Genomic DNA, 20,008 nt, shown 5'->3' with positions numbered 1-20,008 from the left:
AGCTATAACAGATATAATGTGTTATAGATATAGTGTGGCCATGATTTAATTTAATTTTGCCAATGTCATGTCTTGGGCTTCGTTCATTTAGAATATGTCCTGTCATGATGTGTATAATGTGACAGGGCCTGAGATTTGAGTTAGTGGCTAAACTACTGATATTGAGATTTATAAACTCATATTCTGCACCCATATGAGACCAATCATGCCATTTTATGTAATCTTAATCATACATTTATCATTTGCCAATATTTGAGGTTTTAATCACAGTAAAGATATAAAGAACAAATCAGAGTGCAACAGCACTTTTTTTGTAATTTCACAACTCATGTTCAGGTATACCAGTACTTTTGACCTCCTAACAGTTTCCCCCTTTTTCCTTCTTTCCAGGAATTGCTTGTGCAAACTATGTTTGAGAGGCTCCACACACGGCTTCGCCATGTTGTCAGTCAGCAGCCTCTGGATCTGGATTACCTCCATTTTGTGTGTTCTCAGGAGGTTGTTCTTTTTAGTGCTGTCAGCAACCAGGTTCTCATCCCCAAATCCATATTGGATTCACTCACAGAGCTGCACAAGTTGGTGGTTGAAGCAATAGAAAACCAGGTCCCCATAGTATTTGTGCAGGTTCTTCATGGAGCAACTGGGCGTCCGAAATTTGATATTTCACCAGATTCTCTGTTACATTTCCTCAACCAAGGCCTTCCTGTACCGTGCATTGCCAACTTGATGGGAGTGTCCACTCGCTCCATCTTCAGAAGAATGAGCGAGTTTGGTTTTTCTGTCAGAACACTCTATAGCACATGTTCAGATGCAGAGTTGGACTATTTGGTAACAGAAATCAAAAACAGCATGCCTCATGCTGGGTACCGCTTGGTTAAAGGAAGCTTGCAGGCCAGAGGATTCAGAGTGCAGTGGGAGAGGATACGGGCCTCCATGCATCGTGTGGACACTATTGGCATTCTTTCTCGCATGAACCAGCTGGGGTGTGTTGTGCGTCGCACCTACTCAGTTCCTGGTCCCAGAGCCTTGGTCCACTTGGATACTAATCACAAGCTAATACGGTATGTATAAATAAGGCCCATGGCAATGCGCACAGTGCAGTGAGAGATTCTGTATCATTACTGATTGCTTGCATTTGGCTGTGGGTTTGGCCCCCTTAACATTCTTTAAAAGTTAAAAAACTTTCCAGCATTGTCAGGCCTACCTCAAAATTCTATATTTTGCAGTCTCCCAGAAAAAACTATGAAAAGTGGTTCCACACTGTGATTGAAAACTCATGTCTCTTGAGAATGAAAGTCAACTGAAATACTTAAAAAAGGATGGGCATTATGGGAATAATGATCAAATACCTCCAAGGGGATTAATAAATGCATGTTCAAGCTTGTCCTGTAACCAGACAACACAGACAAAAAGAAAAACAGACAACATAAAGATCAAAAGGTGGAGGTCACATGGAGCAGAGTTTACGCAGGAGGAGGGTGGGGGGGACTTGAAGTGAGGGGCCATCAGTCCACTGAGGGGGCTTATTGGTACTTGTTACTGAGTTTAAGAACATTGTTTTGACCAGCTGTGTGTGAAAACGGTCAGAAAATCACTTATGCTTTGATTTGATGCCATATAAATGAAGTTGATTTCATTTACATTTATTGGAGGCTGTACGATTGTGTCTCTTTTTGTTTTGTCTAATCAGGTACAACATTGTCATTTTCGGTGCCGTTGACGGCTTTTCAAGAAAGGTAAGATTCATGGAAAACCAAAATCTTAGAGGACCACATGAAAATGAAGATTTAGACCCCTGTTATTTTTCTCTACAGATCATGTACCTCGGTGCAGCAAACAACAATCGGTCCTCAACTGCACTGTCCTTCTTCCTACAATCTGTGGACAAATACGGATTTCCATCACGGTAATTAATAGAGCCTCATAGGTTCATTACTTGCCTGGGCTACTTCACCACAATATGCAATCTTGTATTCCTTGCATGTAAGAATGTACAAAATATCAGCAGAGTAGGTGCTACTGATTTGTCAATTAAAATTAAGCTTTTTGTTGGCTTACAGCAGAAACAATACTGCTAACTAGTTTTGACCTTATGTCTTGCATAAATTAAGATCATTTACTTCACATGTAAAACAAATTGTGGTCGAGTAGTCTTGTCATCTTAAATTCAGTATTATTTTATGTAGTACTACATTCTTTAACCAAATTATTTTACACTTAGCATCAATCAAAACAGACAGACTTATGTGTTCTAAAGACAGAGCACACTCCCATCATCACTTAACTGAAATTAACATTACAATAATTATGTGGTGAAACATATTGATTAGAGAATGAGAGATTTGGTAAATACCGTCAGAATGTATCTACCAGTTGACTAAGGGACTACAGCTCTCACTGTCCGAAGGTAGACACTTTGATTTTTAAAATGTATTTGATTTTCTACATAAAACAACTCACTGCATCTATGAAGCAAGTGTATTTAAATGAAATGTTGATACAAAGTTTAAATTATTTTGATTTCCATAAATAGTAAATGCACAAAATGTTTGTTTGTCTGTTTGAGGGTAAGAGGAGATCATGGAGTCGAGAATGTTGACATTGCACGGCTAATGTTCTCTGTCAAGGGAACAGGAAGGTCCAGTTTCATTGCTGGGAAGAGTGTGCACAATCAAAGGCAAGGCAAGCTTTTGTCACTCTCCTCCACCTGAAATAAAAAAAAAAAAAGTTTGGTACTGATGAATATTTTCCTTTTGAGACCTTTTGGTAATGTCACTGGTTAAATGAAGTAATTGAAAAAAGTTATGCATGAATTTATGTAAAACTATGTCTAATCATATGTAATTTAATCTCTATCTCATCTAACTCAAACTCTTTCAACAGAATTGAGCGACTCTGGAGAGACGTATGGTGTGCTGTGACCAGTATTTACTACAGTGTGCTGCACTCACTGGAGGAAGATAGTTTGCTTGACTTATCAAACATTGCACACCTCTTCAGTTGTCATTATGCATTTCTGCCAAGACTACAAGGTAGTCTGGATATCTTCAGTCATGGCTGGGATAACCACCCACTCAGAACCGAGGGCAACCTAACACCGAATCAGCTGTGGGAGATGGGGAACATACAGCATGCCATGGCAGAACCTGAAAATAAAGAGGTAGAAGTCAAATGTCTGTGCTGTGTTGTTAGTCTAGAAAAGCACTTATGAACATAGGGATGTGCTATGAAGCTATGTCCAACATAACCAGGCTTTCTTAGTATGAGCTTCAATTTAGTTCATGGTGCTTTTATTATTCATTAATGTGCATACATTCAGTGAGTTCCACTGGTGTAAACACATTGTACATATGAAATGTAGTGATGTGCAAAACTTGTAATGATGCTGTTATGGCCCACAACTGCAGATTCTTGCTGCACATCACTGTTGCTATATGCATTCTTATCATGTATTTTGTCTAAGTTTAGGGATCCTTGATCATACATAAACACTTGTCTGCTTTTCAGGGATTGTATCTACCACATTTGGACTGGGAAGACAGTGGAATGCCTGGTGAAGAAAACCATGGAGTCAGTGTTCCTGAGATGGGAAATGTACTGAGTGCTGAACAAATGGCTGCTCTGACGGCAGCCATAAATCCCCTGGGACAATCAGAGTCACATGGCGCAGACATCTACCTAGCTACTGTCCAGTATGTCCAGCACCTACTGGGCTTACAGTAAGGCTTACTCTTTCCAGTGTCTGTATGGAAGGAGGCCTTTTGACCACAACCAGTCACAGCAGGACATCCTGCAGTAGAACACGATACTCAAAGCCACCGATGTTCAGTTCCCCTTGAAGCCCGTTTCCAGTAACGAAGCCACTGTCCTGAGTCCAAGGCCACATTTAAAGGAATGTAAATTTGTACATTGACGACGACAAAACTAATCTGTATTTATAATCTGTAAGCTGTTTATAAACCCAAATTAGTGACCACGTACCAGTTTCATAATTGCTGTAATAGACATTTACTTAAGAAGACCTGTTCATTACTTTATACAAGAACTAATTCATCAATACAGTTGTACAACTACAAGTTTATCCACTGCTAAAACATAATAAAATCAGAAAAGCTTGATGGCCTGTTATTTCAAAGTTTGAACAATAAACATGACACATTTGATTGCTTCAAGAATGTTTTATTTCCAGAGGGCTGACAATTGTTTTTCCCAACCTTTTGTATTGAACATGTCCTTTGGTGTATTCTTTTCTCTTAATATTTTTTTTTTTTATTTCCAGAGGGCTGACAATTTTTCCCCTCAACCATTGGTAATGAAAATTCCCTTTTCTGTATTCTTCCCCCCCCCCCCCCCCCCACTAAAACCAGAACAAAAAAACAAAATAGCACAGTCGTGTTGGCATAACTTTGTTAAAACAAGGTGTTTGTAAAACAGTAGGCCTCTGAACACATGACCCACTGCCTCACCCCTTTTTGGTTTGTGAACATGAGTGAGGCAGGATGGCCTTGATTGCATATCCAACACTGAGCAAAAACATTGATGATAACTGCCTTACACAAAAGCTACAAGCATGGCCATTACACCAATCCAAATCCAGTTTCAGATGTCTGAATGCAGGCAACCAATTCTTCCTTAAATGTAGAGAAGTCCTTGTAGCGGGCAGGAAGACGGAGAGTCTCAAAGCATGTAGAAGATTTTGGTAGGCAACATTCCGTCACACACACTGTGAGGGTAGTCGTCGGTTTCTCCCATCCAACCCAGAACCTCACGAGCGCCTTCAGTTCATCACTGGATGCTACAAAATGTGAATACACATAAATTGTCATAGACATGGAAAATCCTCTTGTTAAATAATAAGAAATAGCCAATGGTTTGTCACACAATTTTTGATAGGAATGCCAACCAAATACTTCACTACAGCGGTTTTCAAAGTGTGAGGCGCACCTCCCCTGGGGGCGCTAAAGGGCTTCGCGGGGGGGGGGGGGGAAGAAACAACAGAGAAAGAGAGCAAGAGCGAGCGGGCGCCTCTTACACGCCTGCTTCCATAGCAGCCAAACAGCGTGTCTATGCGCGGCTGCTGTACCCATGCATGCACCTGCACCTGCACACGCCCCCCCCCCCCCCCCCCCCCCCCCCCCCCCGAACGGGTGAGCACTGTACCGGCCGCTCCCCCCGCTCAGACGGCAGAGTATCCTATGGAGGGGCTCGCTATTCCACACTTTGAAAACCCCTGCTTTATTAGATATGTATTGACTATATAGCAGATTCAGACTCCAGATTTCATCTACATCAATTTTATGAATAATTATCAAAACAAACTTTAGAGCAAATCTTTTACATTTATCTGGAGAATGTACACTGACCCATATATGGCGTAGTCATTGTTTTTTAACAGTGTAAAATATCTTTTTTTGAGGTTGGGAAAATAAAATGTGACGGAATTTATTTGGATTAGAAAAAGCTATAGTGGAATAGAAACTGAAGTATACCATTTTCAATGAACTGGCGAAGGTAACCTGTGATGCGGTTCTTGTCCGTCAAAGAGCATTCATCATCGTCGGCATCTTCATCTGTCATTGTAGGCCAGCTGATGCATTCCAGAATGCGCTTAACACAAGACAAACAAATCATAGAAAACGTAAACCATCTGGAATAAGCAATAGTCCTGGAGTGTTGATTCAACAATCAATTTCAGAAATGGTTAGCAGTTTTTTTTAACAGAACTGTTTACCTCTGGGGTCAACACAGCACCAGACTCTCGAGGGAAAAGTACAGGAGCTACATCTGGACGTTCACTGATGAGTGGCCACAACATGGTTTCTTTGAGCCCCTTTCTTATTTGCTTTATCTGCCTCATGAAGCGTCCAATGGCCTAGTGAAAAAATACATCAAGATTTTTTTGTTTTGTTATACTGGTTTAACATATATATGAATGACTGTTAATAATTTAAACATTAAATAAATACTGCATGATGTAGAAGCCTTTCAAAGAGCCATCTTCGGTTGTTTTCTGTCATCAAAGGAAGGTCCCATGCGAGACATAAGCTGTCAAGACTCTCCTTTTCATCAGCTGAGAGTTCAGAACTCCCTTTGACCTTTTAGACAAAACACAATTAACACTTAATCTCAATCAAAACGATTGCTGAGTGTGTGTGCGTGTTATTACATGTAAAAATATGTCACCTAATTCAGTTTTACTGAATACATACTAGTGTAATTTTCTCCCGTAGATCAATGTCTGGACAATCATTGATATCGATGATGGCAGTTTCTGCTGTGCCCCCACACAGGATGTGAACAATCGGAGGGCTTAGGCCTGTCAGTGCAGGACCTCCATGCAAAAAGCAATGACCAATCATGCGGCCTGCCATCAGAAACAGGTCACTCTCAACAAGAAATGCAGATGATGAAGGTACAAGATGGTCTGGCTCTCCATCAAACAGCCTAGTGTTTCCAGAATTTCCTGTGAAAAGAGAAAAAAATCGTCAACCAATAATGAACTAAAAAAAAATCCATGATTCTGTAATTGTATAAAAATAAAGGAACAATCAAAACATACAGTCGGTATAATGCTCAATACATTCTAAGTGCCTCATGAAGTGAAAAAGAACTCTCAGAAAAAAAATGTACGTCATTGTAAGCATCTAGCATCCCTGTGTTAATTGTTCATTTGGCTATTCATATAATCACTTATATGTCCAATAAACCGTATTAGAATATATTTTTAACATAGGGATCCCTTAACATTCCTGTTTTTTATGCAGAGCATTCTCAAATCTCTGATGACAGCTAACTGAGCATAGGGGCATTTACAAAAGTTAATTCAATCTAGTTTGATTCTATTTCACTTTGAAATTCTGTTTGTCACAGCATAGGCTTGAACTTCCATTTCACAAGGCCTTTAAACACACATTAATTGGAGAAATTACGTAGAATATTGCAGCTAAAACACATATCACATAATAGTAGGTAAACTGAAGACTACCTAAGTTAATCTTAAAACCATCTTTCAGCTTGTCCATGATTCTGGAGAACAGGAAGCGGTTTACTCCTTCCCCAATTGCAGGATCACCTAATAATTATAAGATGTGTAAAGATTCCAGATTAATAGTATTGCAAAAACAAAAAGAAAAAATAAGACTGCACATAAATTGTATAACAAAGACAGAAAAAAGATGAACCTTCAAGTCTGCATTGCAGAGAATTTGCCCACTCCACACTGCGTGCTTTGTAAAAAGCAATTAAAGCCATTTCTTGGTCTAACTCGCTGCCTCTGAGGTCCACATGCAAATGCAGTGGCTTCCCTGATGCATGAATGTCGAGTATTTTCTCCCTGTACAACTGAGCAGCCCTTGCCGGGTCTTCTGTGGTCTTCCAATCTATAAATGAAGAAAAGACTTTAATGCAGAAAAATCCATCAATCAAACATACTAACATGGACCACAAGAGGGTTAAACAAACACATGGCAAACCCTCGGTTGTGTTGGTAGACGGTCCTGAAGAACTTGTTTGCTGACTCTGCAAAGATGCGATTGGTGAAGATATTCCAGATGATCCTTCCCCTGCATTTAAATCCACTCCACTGCTGTCAAACGAGTCCTCCTCCACAGGGAATGGCCTGAAAGACGTAACGTCTGTCTTTAGCCTTCTGTAATCTCAGAATATGGTCAAGGAATACCTAGACCTTCTAAGTTGTGCAAATATATCCTACCTAAGATTACATGGTAAGGGATGGAGAAATTTTCACTTTATTATTTATAAAACATCACAGGACATTTGTTATCAAAAATTTGTTATGCAAAACAAAGACAACAACATACCTGTCATTGCAGGTGCTGGCATGCATCTCAATGATGTCCGCAGGGTACACAACTTCACAAATGGGACACATGCTCTCTGCAGCCACTGTGGAAGCTGAAGAATAGACAAATACAGTAATCAGATAATGTTACCTCAGATCCTCAGACACACAACCAGGATGAGGGAAAAGAAAAAGAAAATCAGCAATCAAGCCCACAATAGCAATTACGAATCTACCATAAAATTTTAACATTATTTTACATTAGAAATGTAAAGTTACTCTTTTGACAGTGTGACAACAATGTGCTTATACTTACTGTTCTGTACACGGGATACAAATGAAACATCCTGATTGTGTTTCTCATCAGAGATTTCATCACTTTCCTGTCAAGTGGACCAGGTTAAACGTTAACAATATCAATGACATCACTGTTGTAGTGAGATAATAATTGTATTGATATGCAATCACTGTAAATTAAAAAGATTTCAAGAACAAGGGCTATTAGCTCTGTATAATATCATGTTAAGCAAAAACTTGCTTCCTCAGCTGAAGATTTCCTGCAGCCTTCCACATGCAGAGCCAGTACTTGTAATGGCAATATTTCGCCGCAGGTCTTGCATTGTGACTTGGGCATTTTGCTGAACTCAGGGGCATCAACAGGAAGTGGTGTAGTGTCTATTTCATCTTGTATTGGAATGATGAAAATTGTGTTTCTTCCACAGTTGGATGCAGTCTTCAGCAATTTTGAGTTGTATCCTTCAGACTCAGGTGGCACCAATATGAGCTTTCTCTGGCCATTTCCACCTTCATCATTTTGGACAGAGGGAAAGAAATCAAATTAACAAGGTTAAAGTAAGGGAAGGTTTTCTAGCCCGGAGAGTTATTGAGTGAATTAATAGTCTGAAAACTTTTAATGTTAGTTTGCTTTGTATGACAATTTCATAATTCAGGTTTGGAGAGCAATATACCAATTGCTATTAAATATACTTCATTACAAAACAATACATTTTTGGTCATTATACTCTTAATCAATTACCTATTTAACTTCTACTTATTACGTAACTAATGTGCCTCTATTTATTAATCATGCAACTCAGAGGTTTTGGTTCCTCTTACCAGTTGACTTGTACAAAAGCCATCCACCGGACAAAGCCTCCAGCTTGGGAAATTCATGCTGAAGCATATCTGAAATCTTATAAAGGGAATATAAAAACAACTATGAGAAATTCATAACAAGAAATTATCACTCAAAATTCCATCTTTAGTTCAGAATTTTGTCAATGTACCTCTGCATGGTTGCTGTTTTCAGGCAATGCAATCTGACGTTTCCCTAAGCCTGCCATGAGCAGACATAGCTCTTGAGATCCTTGTGGGGTTCGGGACATTGGTTTAGGGAGAAGATAAAACTGAATGTTTATGGTCTTTGTAGACTCTTTTGAAATCATTTTAAAGGGTGATGGAAATCGCCGTTTCCCAGATTTCTGTTGTCTTTGAAACAGAGCAGGAAAAGACCTGCAAAGGAAATTGAAAGGCATGTCATACAAAACATGGAAACAATGTTTTTATATTGTTGACACATCACACTTTTTCTTACCTTGACATCTCCTGTTGCACACTGGGTGGTCTTGGTACAGTTGGCTGACAAGATCCCTGGCTGGAATGTTGGCCATGGCTCTGGCCGGGAACCTCAACCTTCTCGTGGACTGATGATAACAGACACAGCAAATTCTGTGCTGCTTTCTCTATATTTGAATAGTCTGGTTTCTGCAAACACATGCACACAAACAAGAATAAAGAAATTAGAATATTTATCAACAAAGAGCATTAAGCCAGTTTACAGAAAAGTGCACTAACTTGGAACCTAAAAAAGATCATTCAAAACTTTCAAATATCCAGAGGAAAGAGTCTGCATGTTAGTGTGTCCACACACAGGGGCGCCGAAAAAGGCGGGGTAAGGATTCTAGGGGCCCGTCATTAATAGGGGCCCAGAAAGGCCCAAGTCAGGGCCCAGTGCACAGGAGGGACGCACGCTGGCGTGTTTGCATACATCCAGACACGTGAGCACCGCACCGCACCGCACCGGCCCTCTCCCCCCCCCAGACTGGAGATGACGGGGCCCATGAGGCCCCCATGAGGCCCAAACTCGCTGGCGTCTCCCCTGTCCTGTAATTTGGCAATATTGTACTGTGCAGTTGTATGTAGGAGAGGGACATGCAGATGCCTAACAGGGTGCTATGTATTTGCTTCCTAGTCATCAAGCCATCGCAGCAAGTCACCGCCACTTCGGGACAAGTTCGTGGGGAAACCGCTCCATCCAATATAATATATCGAGCCGAGTGAAGCGAAGCTGGCTAACTGACCCAGTTTGACTGAAGTGACTGCAGTTGAAGTGACTGCCACCACCAACAAGACGTATTTAGTGAGAAACAAAATCTGTGGTTAAGTTAGCTCGATGGGTTAGCTCCAGCAGTGACAAAAATGACATGTACCCACGGAAGATAGTTCAATTTTCATCAACAATGACCACAAACTCACCTGTTGGTTGCTCATGGCGCGTTGAACTGAGGCGACTCGTTCTGGTCCTGGCCATACTCGGTGGTGCACGGTGCTATGCCTTAAACGGCATCAACAGCGCCACCTGCTGTTGTGGCATGCAAATTACACAGCAGAACTGACAGTTGTGAATAAATCCTAAGTGCTGCGGATGCGGATCAGGAAGGTGCAAAATGACTGCCAAAAGCCACGTGACGCTGGGGAGCCAATAGTTTCTCCTACTTGCAGAATTGTTTCTGCAACCCGCGGAACTGTTTCTCCAACCCGCAGAAAAGTTTCTCCAACCCGCAGAAAAGTTTCTCCAACCCGCGGAATTTTTTCTCCAACCTGCAGATTTTTTTCTCCAACCCGCAGAATTGTTTTTTGTACTCGGGAAAAAAAATTAATCTTGAAAGATTTTATTTTGCACTTAAAGAATGTTTTAATGTACGTGCAGGTATATATTTTTTTAATTTGTGGAACGTTTTTTTGATGGACAAACCTAAGTGCATTAGTTGTGAATGACATTTTGCTTTTGCAAAACACACTGAGTTTGTGTGTGAATCATCGGCTGTGAATAAAACACGTTTTTTGTGTTGGAGAGGTTTTGGCATTAATTTCACTCCATAAGAAAGAGACTGAAAGTAGAACCAAGAGACAAAGTTCCTGCAGGACTGTTCCATTATTGTTCCATGAGTGTCACCAGAGTGGAGAACATCTGTCCTTTCATTTGAAAATGTGGAGAATCATTCAGATTGTGATGTGTGTTAAAGGGTGGAAGGGATCAGGAGGAAGCAGCCTGGAGAACCCAGAACCTTCACAGCGCCTGCAGTGAAGGATCAGCAAGAGAGGAACCAGAGCTGCAGCAGGAGGAGGAACCTTTCTTCTTCTTGGTTGTGTTAAAGCGCCCAGCCTGGAGGTGCAGGGGGGTTCTGTTGTTCCTCTACATCATTGGTTCCCTACTGTGTCTCAGGGAATGTTGTGACCTATTGTTCTACAGGGTTTGTCCACAGTTTTCATTCATATAGATTAAGATACATTAATACAGCACTTCAAACACACTGACAAATAGTTCTGCCTCAATAATGCCTCCACAGATGTGAATGTTGCGTCTCTTCCTGTGTTCCTGGTCACATGTTTATGTTGTTTGATCCACTGGAACCAAAACAATCCCAGTTCAGACTGTGACTGGGATTCAGCAGCTGTGATGGTGTATCTGAACCCCAGACCTGGTCCTGCAGAGCAGCTTCAGCCTGTTCCTCCTCTCCCAGGTCCAGAACTGGTTCTGAACACCAGACCTGGTCCTGCAGAGCAGCTTCAGCCTGTTCCTCCTCTCCCAGGTCCAGAACTGGTTCTGATCGGGACTGGACAAAACAAGCTGTCCTTTTTCACTGTTGTGGAGTGACGTCCAGTCTGGAAGAGACATTAGTGTGCTGCTCTTCATATTTATATCATTAAAATGATCAGTTTCAACATTCAACACAATCAGGATACCATCAGGACCAGTTCTTTAAGAAATCTATACTGACATCAAGAATGATCGGTTTTCACCAGTTTAGCCTGCTGACTGGAAGACAGCAGGAGGTGTGGCTTTAAATCAAATGTTTCAGAAACAGCATGTTCTATCATGACACACAGTATGAGACCAATTCAGAGAATTCATGGTGGAGCCACTTCATCTCACAGCTGGACTTTTTCTGCTTCTGTCCAGTGGGCTAACACTGTTCCATGGATCAAATAAGGACTAAAGAGAAAAAAATAGGACATGGTGTCACGGGCAGACTAGGAAAAAAAACATGAATAACATCATCAACACACACAGGTCATTTGAACCAGACAAAATCTGTCAGCCACCATCAACCAGGAAGATGCCACAGTCAGTGCCATATGGCTGTCCTGGAAAATCCTGTAATGTCCAAGAAAGTAGTGACTGATGTCATTTTGACACATCAATGGAGGAAAAAAACCTGCTAATCATAATGACATGTTCCTTCAGACGACGAATAACCAGCTGTGCAAGAAATACTACATTAATTTCCTTCAGCAGAAAAACTATATTGTGAACAGACTCGACTGAAAGAAAATGTCCAGTATGAAAAACTGAGGAGCAAATGTGAAAAACTAGATACTTCTGTACTTCAGATTTTAGCAAAATATATACAAGTAAAATCACACTGTCCTTTTCAGTATTTTACCACAACTGATTAAAGTTGAGCTGTTTTGAATGACTTTATAAGCTACAGCAAAGCATCATGTTGAACCAAGTGAGTCTAAAACCTTCATGAACTGAGAGGAGAACATGACGCTGTCCATGGTGCTGAAGCCTTTCCTCAGGACAGTTTTACCAGGTACATCAGACTTCAGACCTCTTCACCTCATTCATTTGTCCCTGGAAGCGCAATTTAGTTTGCTGCAGACAACATAAAAGTCTTATTTAAAAAGACAAACATTGTGTGAAAAAAGACGTGCACACATACATACATGTGCACACACTCATATACACTTGTGTACTGAGCAGAAGTGCTGTCCATGGTGCTGAAGTAGCAAATTCATGCAGTCAGCAGGTACACTGTGTGAAAGACTAGAACATAAATTGATACACACACACACACACACACACACACACACACACACACACACACACACACAAATCCATGTACACACAAACACACACTTTACTTTTATCTACCTGTTGATTTCAAGTGTTGGAGACTTTTTGGTGAGACAGAGCCAAAGATGAGGAGTCAAGATGTTGATGTTGCACAAGGTTTTATCTTAGGATTGCAAAGGATACAGACAAGTCAGCTGACTGGGAGTAAGGCTAACACTCTCACTGAACTCCAACCTTCTCCACCATGGCTTCACTCAACCCAGTTTATCAACTCAAGTCAAGGCAGTGTGTCCTTCTCACAGTGTCCCATGGAACTTTAAGTGAAAATATTATAATAGTGGTTTTCCATCTGGACCTGGTCCAAAATTCTCTCGACATGAAAGCATACAGTCAAAGGTTTCACAATTTACAAGGTTTCACAAAACTTACACAAGTCAAAACAGCTTGACAACATGACAGGATATGACAGTAAACAATATGCATGGAAAGATTAAACGTCACTGACGAAATGTACAGAACAAAATGACATTTTCACAGCAGCATGTTGTCCCTCAACTGTCCTCTACCTTGTTTGTACCTCCTGGGCTTCTGTGACTCCACCCCCCAGTACTGACCCACACAGCTGAGTGCAGGAAGACCTTTTCAGAAGAAAAAAAATCAATAAAATAATGAAAAATAAAAAAATAACCACCTGAGAAAAAAATTCACAAATACTCAACAAAACAACAATAAATGTAAATCGAGAGCAATAATTGTTAAAACACATTTCAAACTCTGTTACTCTTAAAAAAAAGTGAAAATAATCTGATTACTGAAGCACTGAAGCAGGCACAGGTATTTCTGGCAATTCATGGTCTGAAATCTTCTTCTTCTCTTCTTCGTGCTCCAGCGAGGGTCAGGGTATCCCGTCCCGGTGCGTTGAGCCGACCAGATGAACCAGGTTTTTCCAGTGCTGGTGATCTTGTGCCAGCTGCTCTGCATCCTCCACAGCAACTCCGTGTTGTTGGAGGTCGCCCGCAACGACGGCGAGCCAGGGTGAGCCAGGGTTTCCCTCGAGGTCGTCTCCAGCCTGGCCTTTGGGTCAAACTGCAGAATGGCTCATGTTAAGTGTGTGTATTTAAAAAGAGGGGCTCTTCATAGACTTTTTTTTTCTGTTGCACCTTAATGACTGATGTCTTGCCATTTGTTTACCAAAGAACAGTATGAGGGTTTGGTTTGATTCATTTTACAAAAGGAAAAGGACACTTTGCTTTACTTTTGAGACGTATGTGAACATTTGAATTCTCAAGACATTGATTTACTTTTTGTGAAAGTTGTTTTATTTTTATTTTAGATTAATACGAAGTAAGAAAGAATATCAGTGTGATACTGAAAATAAACGCTTGTGTGCTTTCCACTAATTCCTGACTATTACAGTACACCCAGCCTCAAACTACATAAAAACATGGAATAAAAAGTCCCAAATTTTTCCCCACCACACACAACCTGATCTCACAGAAATGCGTCAGATGAGCAGCATTCTCAGTCCCAGATTGCTGCTCCTGTCGCGCATTATGCTGAAATTGCGTGTGGTCACCACGCAAACAGTCTCCACTGAAAGTCCATTAGAATCCGTGTCGAGGTGGGAACACGCATTCTCAGGTTCAAAGACGTCACGCTGTGGGTGTGGTTTCATAGATCCCGGAAGTGCAAATGCAGACTAATCGATATTCTGAAGAAAGATGTGATTATTAGCCATAAGAGTGCAACCATCCAAGGCAGACTGTGTATGTGCTTCTGCTGAGTCAAAAAGCCCCGTGAAATATCAACTTTAACAAAGCACGCTTTATTTTCAATGTCGTATCACGGACAGGCACTACAATACCCATAATCCTCGTGTTTATCAGCGACGTGTCTGATTGGTCAAGCTGTTACCAGCAAATAAAAAATAAAACAAATTGAGCTTTTATCGTATTCTCTTCGTAACTGAATGGTCCTTTTTATTTTCAACATTGAATGTTCTTTTTTTAATTCATTGAGTGAAATGTTCTTTCTTTAGTCTGAAAAACACTGGCGTTTCCCATTGCCAAGGTGACGCTGCTGGCGTATCTGCGCAGAGTGGCGAAAAAACGAGAGCGAAACATTTATTTCCTGGTCCTATGTCCTAAATTCTGAGACAACTCAACTGCTTTCTCAAATATCTTGCTCAGAGGAACATATTCTGTTATGTTCATCTTTAATATATCTTTTTTTTTTTTTATCATAGGATCATTATGCTTGGTCTGAAACTGATTTTTTTTCTCTTGCTTTTCCTTCATCATGTTGCTGATTAAAAATGACCCTGTATTTGCTTCTGGGATGCTTTTACTATTCTGAAAAGACATTATGTTTATATACTCCTTTTTAGTCACGTTTGAAGGTTCCATGCAGTCTTTTTCAACTTATTATTGCCTTTAATTGAAATATGTGTGCACACCTCTCACATTGTGTAGTGACTGGGGCTGTGTTGGAGCTAATAATTACCTCCTGATGGATTTCTAACATACCTGTTTTGGATTTTTTTTTTTTTAAGAGCAGCTCGAACACGATCTGCCACCAGAGAAGACAGCTGGAGCTTCTCCGATCTCCATGGAATCAAGATGCTGTTCTGTGATCATCTGGAAGTGATTACAACAATATGGTTCTTAGCTGTTGTTTATTTCTGATCAAAAAAATGTGTATTTATACGCTGACAGTGGGCTGCATGCTCCTTGTTACTTCCACCTCACAACAAGTCCCAGAGAGACGTGATACTATCCCTTTCGTCAAACTGACAGGTTGACCTCTGACTGAACCCGCCCCCCCAACCCAGATGACCCCCCCCTTCCTTGGGAAAGTATGGAAAACATTAAGTTCCGCCTCCGCCAGGATGTCCGCTCGCCCCTCCCTCCAGCAGTCCAGAGGCCTCTCCTCCACCCTCCCTATAGATTTATAGGCTCCACAAAATGCACTACTGCTACTACTACTACTACTACTAGTGATTTTTGGAAAGAAATGAAAAAAAATGGCTCAGGAGAGAGTGATTCACCTACCAATCATCTGCGACACACCGGTTGCGGTGTACGAAAACATGCCGACGATCCCGAACGCACCAAAGAAACATGTGATGCATGTACTTAGGACCCAGCTCCGTCCTTCAGAATCACTGGAGCAAGAATGGTCGCTTGAACCGTACGGACGGAACGGTACATGGGGCTATCTGTTCAAGTATGCTACGGGGGAGCTTTGCCTATATCAGCGGATTGAGGGTGAAAAGCAGGGACCTGTACCCTCCCTCGGTGCGACTGGGGTGTGCTGTATCACATGTTGGTTCGATACGTCCGAGCTAACCCTGTTGAGGATGTTGTGAAGGCGAAGCCCGTCAAGCCGGTGCTGATACTCGGTCGACCTCTGAAGCGCGAGCTGGTGGAAGAGGAGGATGCACCAACGAGGCCTCCGAAGCGCGAGTCTGTGGAAAAGGGTACACAAACGGAGTCTCCTCCTTCTTCTCCATCAAAAAAAGTGCTTCACGGCGTTGCGTGGCAGTCCAGAGCGGGTGTTATAGGCTCTATGTGCTTTCTCATCTGTGCGTGTGAGCATTAAAGGTGCTGTAGGCAGGATTCTGCTAGTCAATGTTAATTTTTCTGTGTTTTCTTTGCATTAAATGTTAGAGTATCCATTGATAATCCTTCAGGAGTGTAGCATAACTGCTCTACCGCGAGGGCGCAGCGTTTCCATCTGTCTCTGTTCTGAGCTGAAAAGGAATCTCCACAGCTCCAGGTATCTTTGACCAATCAGAAGAGCCCATGAGGCTCTAACCGTGATTGGTCGAGGGGCGTTCGTCACACGTTCTTGTGGGAGGGGCTTAACTTGCGTAAGGGCGTGATATCAGAGAAAACAGGACAGGATTGGCTGTGCTGGGTTTCAAATCGCCATCTTAGATGGGTCAAATCGCCATCTTGCTTAGGTAACCCTAAGCAAGATGGCTGAGATGCGGAATCCTACAGCACCTTTAATGAAGCCTTTGTAAGCAGTAGTTGCAAAAGTATTTGCTACCTAAAAATCCTTTTACGCTTTTTATTCCATAATAATGGTTGTGGAAAAAAACACAGACAGGGTGTCTGAGGGCTTGGGGTCGTTTGTCTCAAACTGACAGACGGTTCGATCATCGTCATTTGTATAAAACACTACGATTTTATGTTTCAGTAGTGTTTCAAATTTGTGAATGTCGTTAAAAGTGACAGGTGTCTGATCACTTAAACCTACCTGACGCTGAAATCCTCTGCCTCGTAGAACGGCTTGACTCTGTGATATCAGGCTGGAGGAGGTGAGCTAAACTGACGGCGAAGCAGAGCTGATCTTTTCTGTTGTTTACTACAAACAAATGACGTGCTTTTTTGTGAAGAATTTCACAGTCTAGAGCAGGGGTGGGGAACCCTGGTCCTGGAGGGCCGCAAACCTGCATGTTTTCCATGTCTCCCTGCTTCAACACAGCTGATTGCAATGAGGCCCGTTATCTGGCTTTCTGCTGGACTTGGCCATGAATCTTGATTTGATTCAGGTGTGTTGAAGCAGGGAGACATGGAAAACATGCAGGTTTGCGGCCCTCCAGGACCAGGGTTCCCCACCCCTGGTCTAGAGTTTTTTCTAACTTACGTTTACCGCCTCCTGTGGGCTTTTCCACAACCTGGATGATTAATTCCAAGCTGGGATCGTGCATAACTGCCATGTTGGACTGAACCAGACGATCGAGCAATGATTCAAAGGTCGTTAGGACCGAGTCCTCTTTATTTATAACTGCGCTAACGTGACTGCGAACATTTTCACCTCTCAGCTCCACCTGAATCGCATCATCTCGGCGGACCATCGACATTACTCGGTCGGCCAGATCGTGGAGGTTTTCCATTACGTTTGAGTAAAATGATGCGTAATCGGGTACTGCGTCAGGTTGGGGAATGTTTAAAAACTGCCTAATTTCTCGATTGTTGCAGCGATCTCCTCTTACAATCGTCGGAGTGTGATTTTCAGGTCTGGTTGATGAAGGCCCAGAGGAGACGGAGGAGGAGGAGGAGGAGGAGGAGGGAGAGGTGGGGGCAGAGGGGGCCGGGTCGGAAGAGGGGGCCGGTGTATCGACCTGATCGTTTTCAACTTCTGGGGAGGAGGAGAAGGAGGGAGAGTTTAACTCTTCACACATCAACTTTCCTCCTCCTCCTCCTCCCTGCTGAGAGGGTATTAATTCATTTTCATCGACAACATTTTGAGTCATAATCGGAGACTCTGATGATTCGTTTGCCTGTGGCTGGGTGATTTGATGGAGAGCGTTTTCCAAAGGCTGAAAATAATTTGTGCCAAAACAGCTTTGGTTTATTTGATCAAAAGGATCTGAATCATTTACATTTTCATTGGTCGTCGGGTCTGATGCTACAGAAACAGGCAGCGGAGGCTCTGGTGTTAGATGGTTAAGTTCGTGTACAGCTTGTTCTAACTGCACAGGAATCATGTCACTCTGACACAAATCAAACAAAGAGGCCAAATCCCAGTTTTCCATGTTTGAATCCTTATTGAGAAGAAAAGGAAAAAAAAAAAAAAACACACTTTACAGCAGCCTTTTACAGACCTTCTTCAACACGTATTTTAAGAGATCTCTCTTCTCCCGCGCCTCTTGCTGATGGATGATGTCGGTCACAGAACGGTAGCGGCTGAAGTTGCCGTGGCGACGGCAGCAGCTGCGGCGGCAGCAGGGAACGCTTCTTGGGGAACAATCGAAAGCCCTGGATGATCTTGCTGGACTCTCGACTCTGTGATGAAAAAAAAAATTACATACCTCTAATCCCTCTTCTGGGTTCAACCGCGGCGTCAGACTCGCCCGCTGGAGAAAAATAAATAAAATACATTATTTTCAGAGAAAAAAAAAAATAAGCCAATGAAAAACAATTATTATTCTCTTACCTCTCTTCACTCTTCTGGCGACTAAAGGTCCAACCGCGGCGTTTGACTTTGACTTAATGGTGACCGCTGGAGAAAAAAGTAAATACAACAACAACAAAAAAAACAGATTAAAAAAAAAAGATTACATTCCCCCATCTGCAAGCGGCGCTGTTCTCATTTAAGTGAGCGACGTGAGACAGCGGAAGTAAAAAAGCCTCCACCGATACACTCCCTGAAACAGGATGTGACCTCTCATGAATCTGGAGCGCGTTCTGTCAAGATGGAGTTACCTCTCACGTAAAGCTGGATCAGATTGTTTGGAACACGATCCGTCTCGGTGTTGTTATTAAACATTATCGCTTACATAGATCCACTTGTGAAAATGTAGTCCATCAAAATCATCATCATCAGAAACTAAAAGGGGGAAATAAAAAAAAAAACTTTAAAAATAATTAATGTGTGTGTGTGTGTGCGTGCGAGAGAGAGAGAGAGAGAGAGAGAGAGAGAGAGAGAGAGAGAGAGAGAGAGAGAGAGAGAGAGAGAGAGAATTTGACTTACCCTCAATTATTTCAGGATGATTTCTGGGAGGATCATGAATTTCGGCAGACACCTTCAATTCTGTTCCAAAACACAAAATAGAAATTGTACAATAATGCTTCTTTTGTAGTTTGGCAAAATGTTAATGTTCTGTTTATGTTGTGATTGTCAGAAATATCTGCTGTGAATTTGTTCAAGTTTATTCAGTCATTTGTCGCCATCTACTGGCCAAGGTTGGCATAACACCCTTTTTGTGTATCGTCTCCTGTTGATGACATCATCTTTGGGCGATTTGGGTTTGCGGTGAGCCAGAAGCATGAAGCTCAGCTTTTGATAAGTCTTTCCAGTAAATATAAAGATGTCAAATACCTTCCAGTGTTTCAAGGTAGCTTTGAAGGCATCGTCGGTGAGTTTTAAGTTACAGATATGGACTTTGGAACTCATAAATACTGCATTTGTAACATGAAGATAAGTCATATTGTATTTTATTTGAGCTAAGCTTGTAACTTTCTTTTGTATACATTTTATGTCACATTCTGTATGTGCTGTATTTTATGTTGTAGTTTTACCCTACTTCACTGGACCATAAAGACTTGAACCAA

The 20,008-nt window shown here is 41.7% G+C and overlaps 1 protein-coding gene across 1 annotated transcript; it reads right to left on the bottom strand.

Moving 5' to 3' along the window:
* Nucleotides 1-1,375: 1,375 nt before the first annotated feature.
* Nucleotides 1,376-19,201, bottom strand: LOC115381325 (uncharacterized). The gene is made up of 8 exons (XM_030082606.1): nucleotides 19,160-19,201; nucleotides 18,891-18,956; nucleotides 17,570-18,810; nucleotides 16,293-16,410; nucleotides 9,396-9,504; nucleotides 7,821-7,914; nucleotides 5,490-5,587; nucleotides 1,376-1,386 (listed from the first exon to the last, which is right to left on the bottom strand). Exons 3-8 carry the CDS (start codon nucleotides 18,487-18,489, stop codon nucleotides 1,376-1,378), a joined length of 1,350 nt encoding a protein of 449 aa, XP_029938466.1. The 5' UTR covers nucleotides 18,490-18,810; nucleotides 18,891-18,956; nucleotides 19,160-19,201.
* Between the last annotated feature and the right edge of the window lie 807 nt (nucleotides 19,202-20,008).

The sequence above is a fragment of the Salarias fasciatus genome, chromosome 23 (assembly GCF_902148845.1).
Source record: "Salarias fasciatus chromosome 23, fSalaFa1.1, whole genome shotgun sequence".
In the NCBI taxonomy this organism is placed as follows: Eukaryota; Metazoa; Chordata; class Actinopteri; order Blenniiformes; family Blenniidae; genus Salarias; species Salarias fasciatus.
Note: the sequence above shows the minus strand (reverse complement) of the source record. Positions and strands in the feature narration are given on the sequence as shown.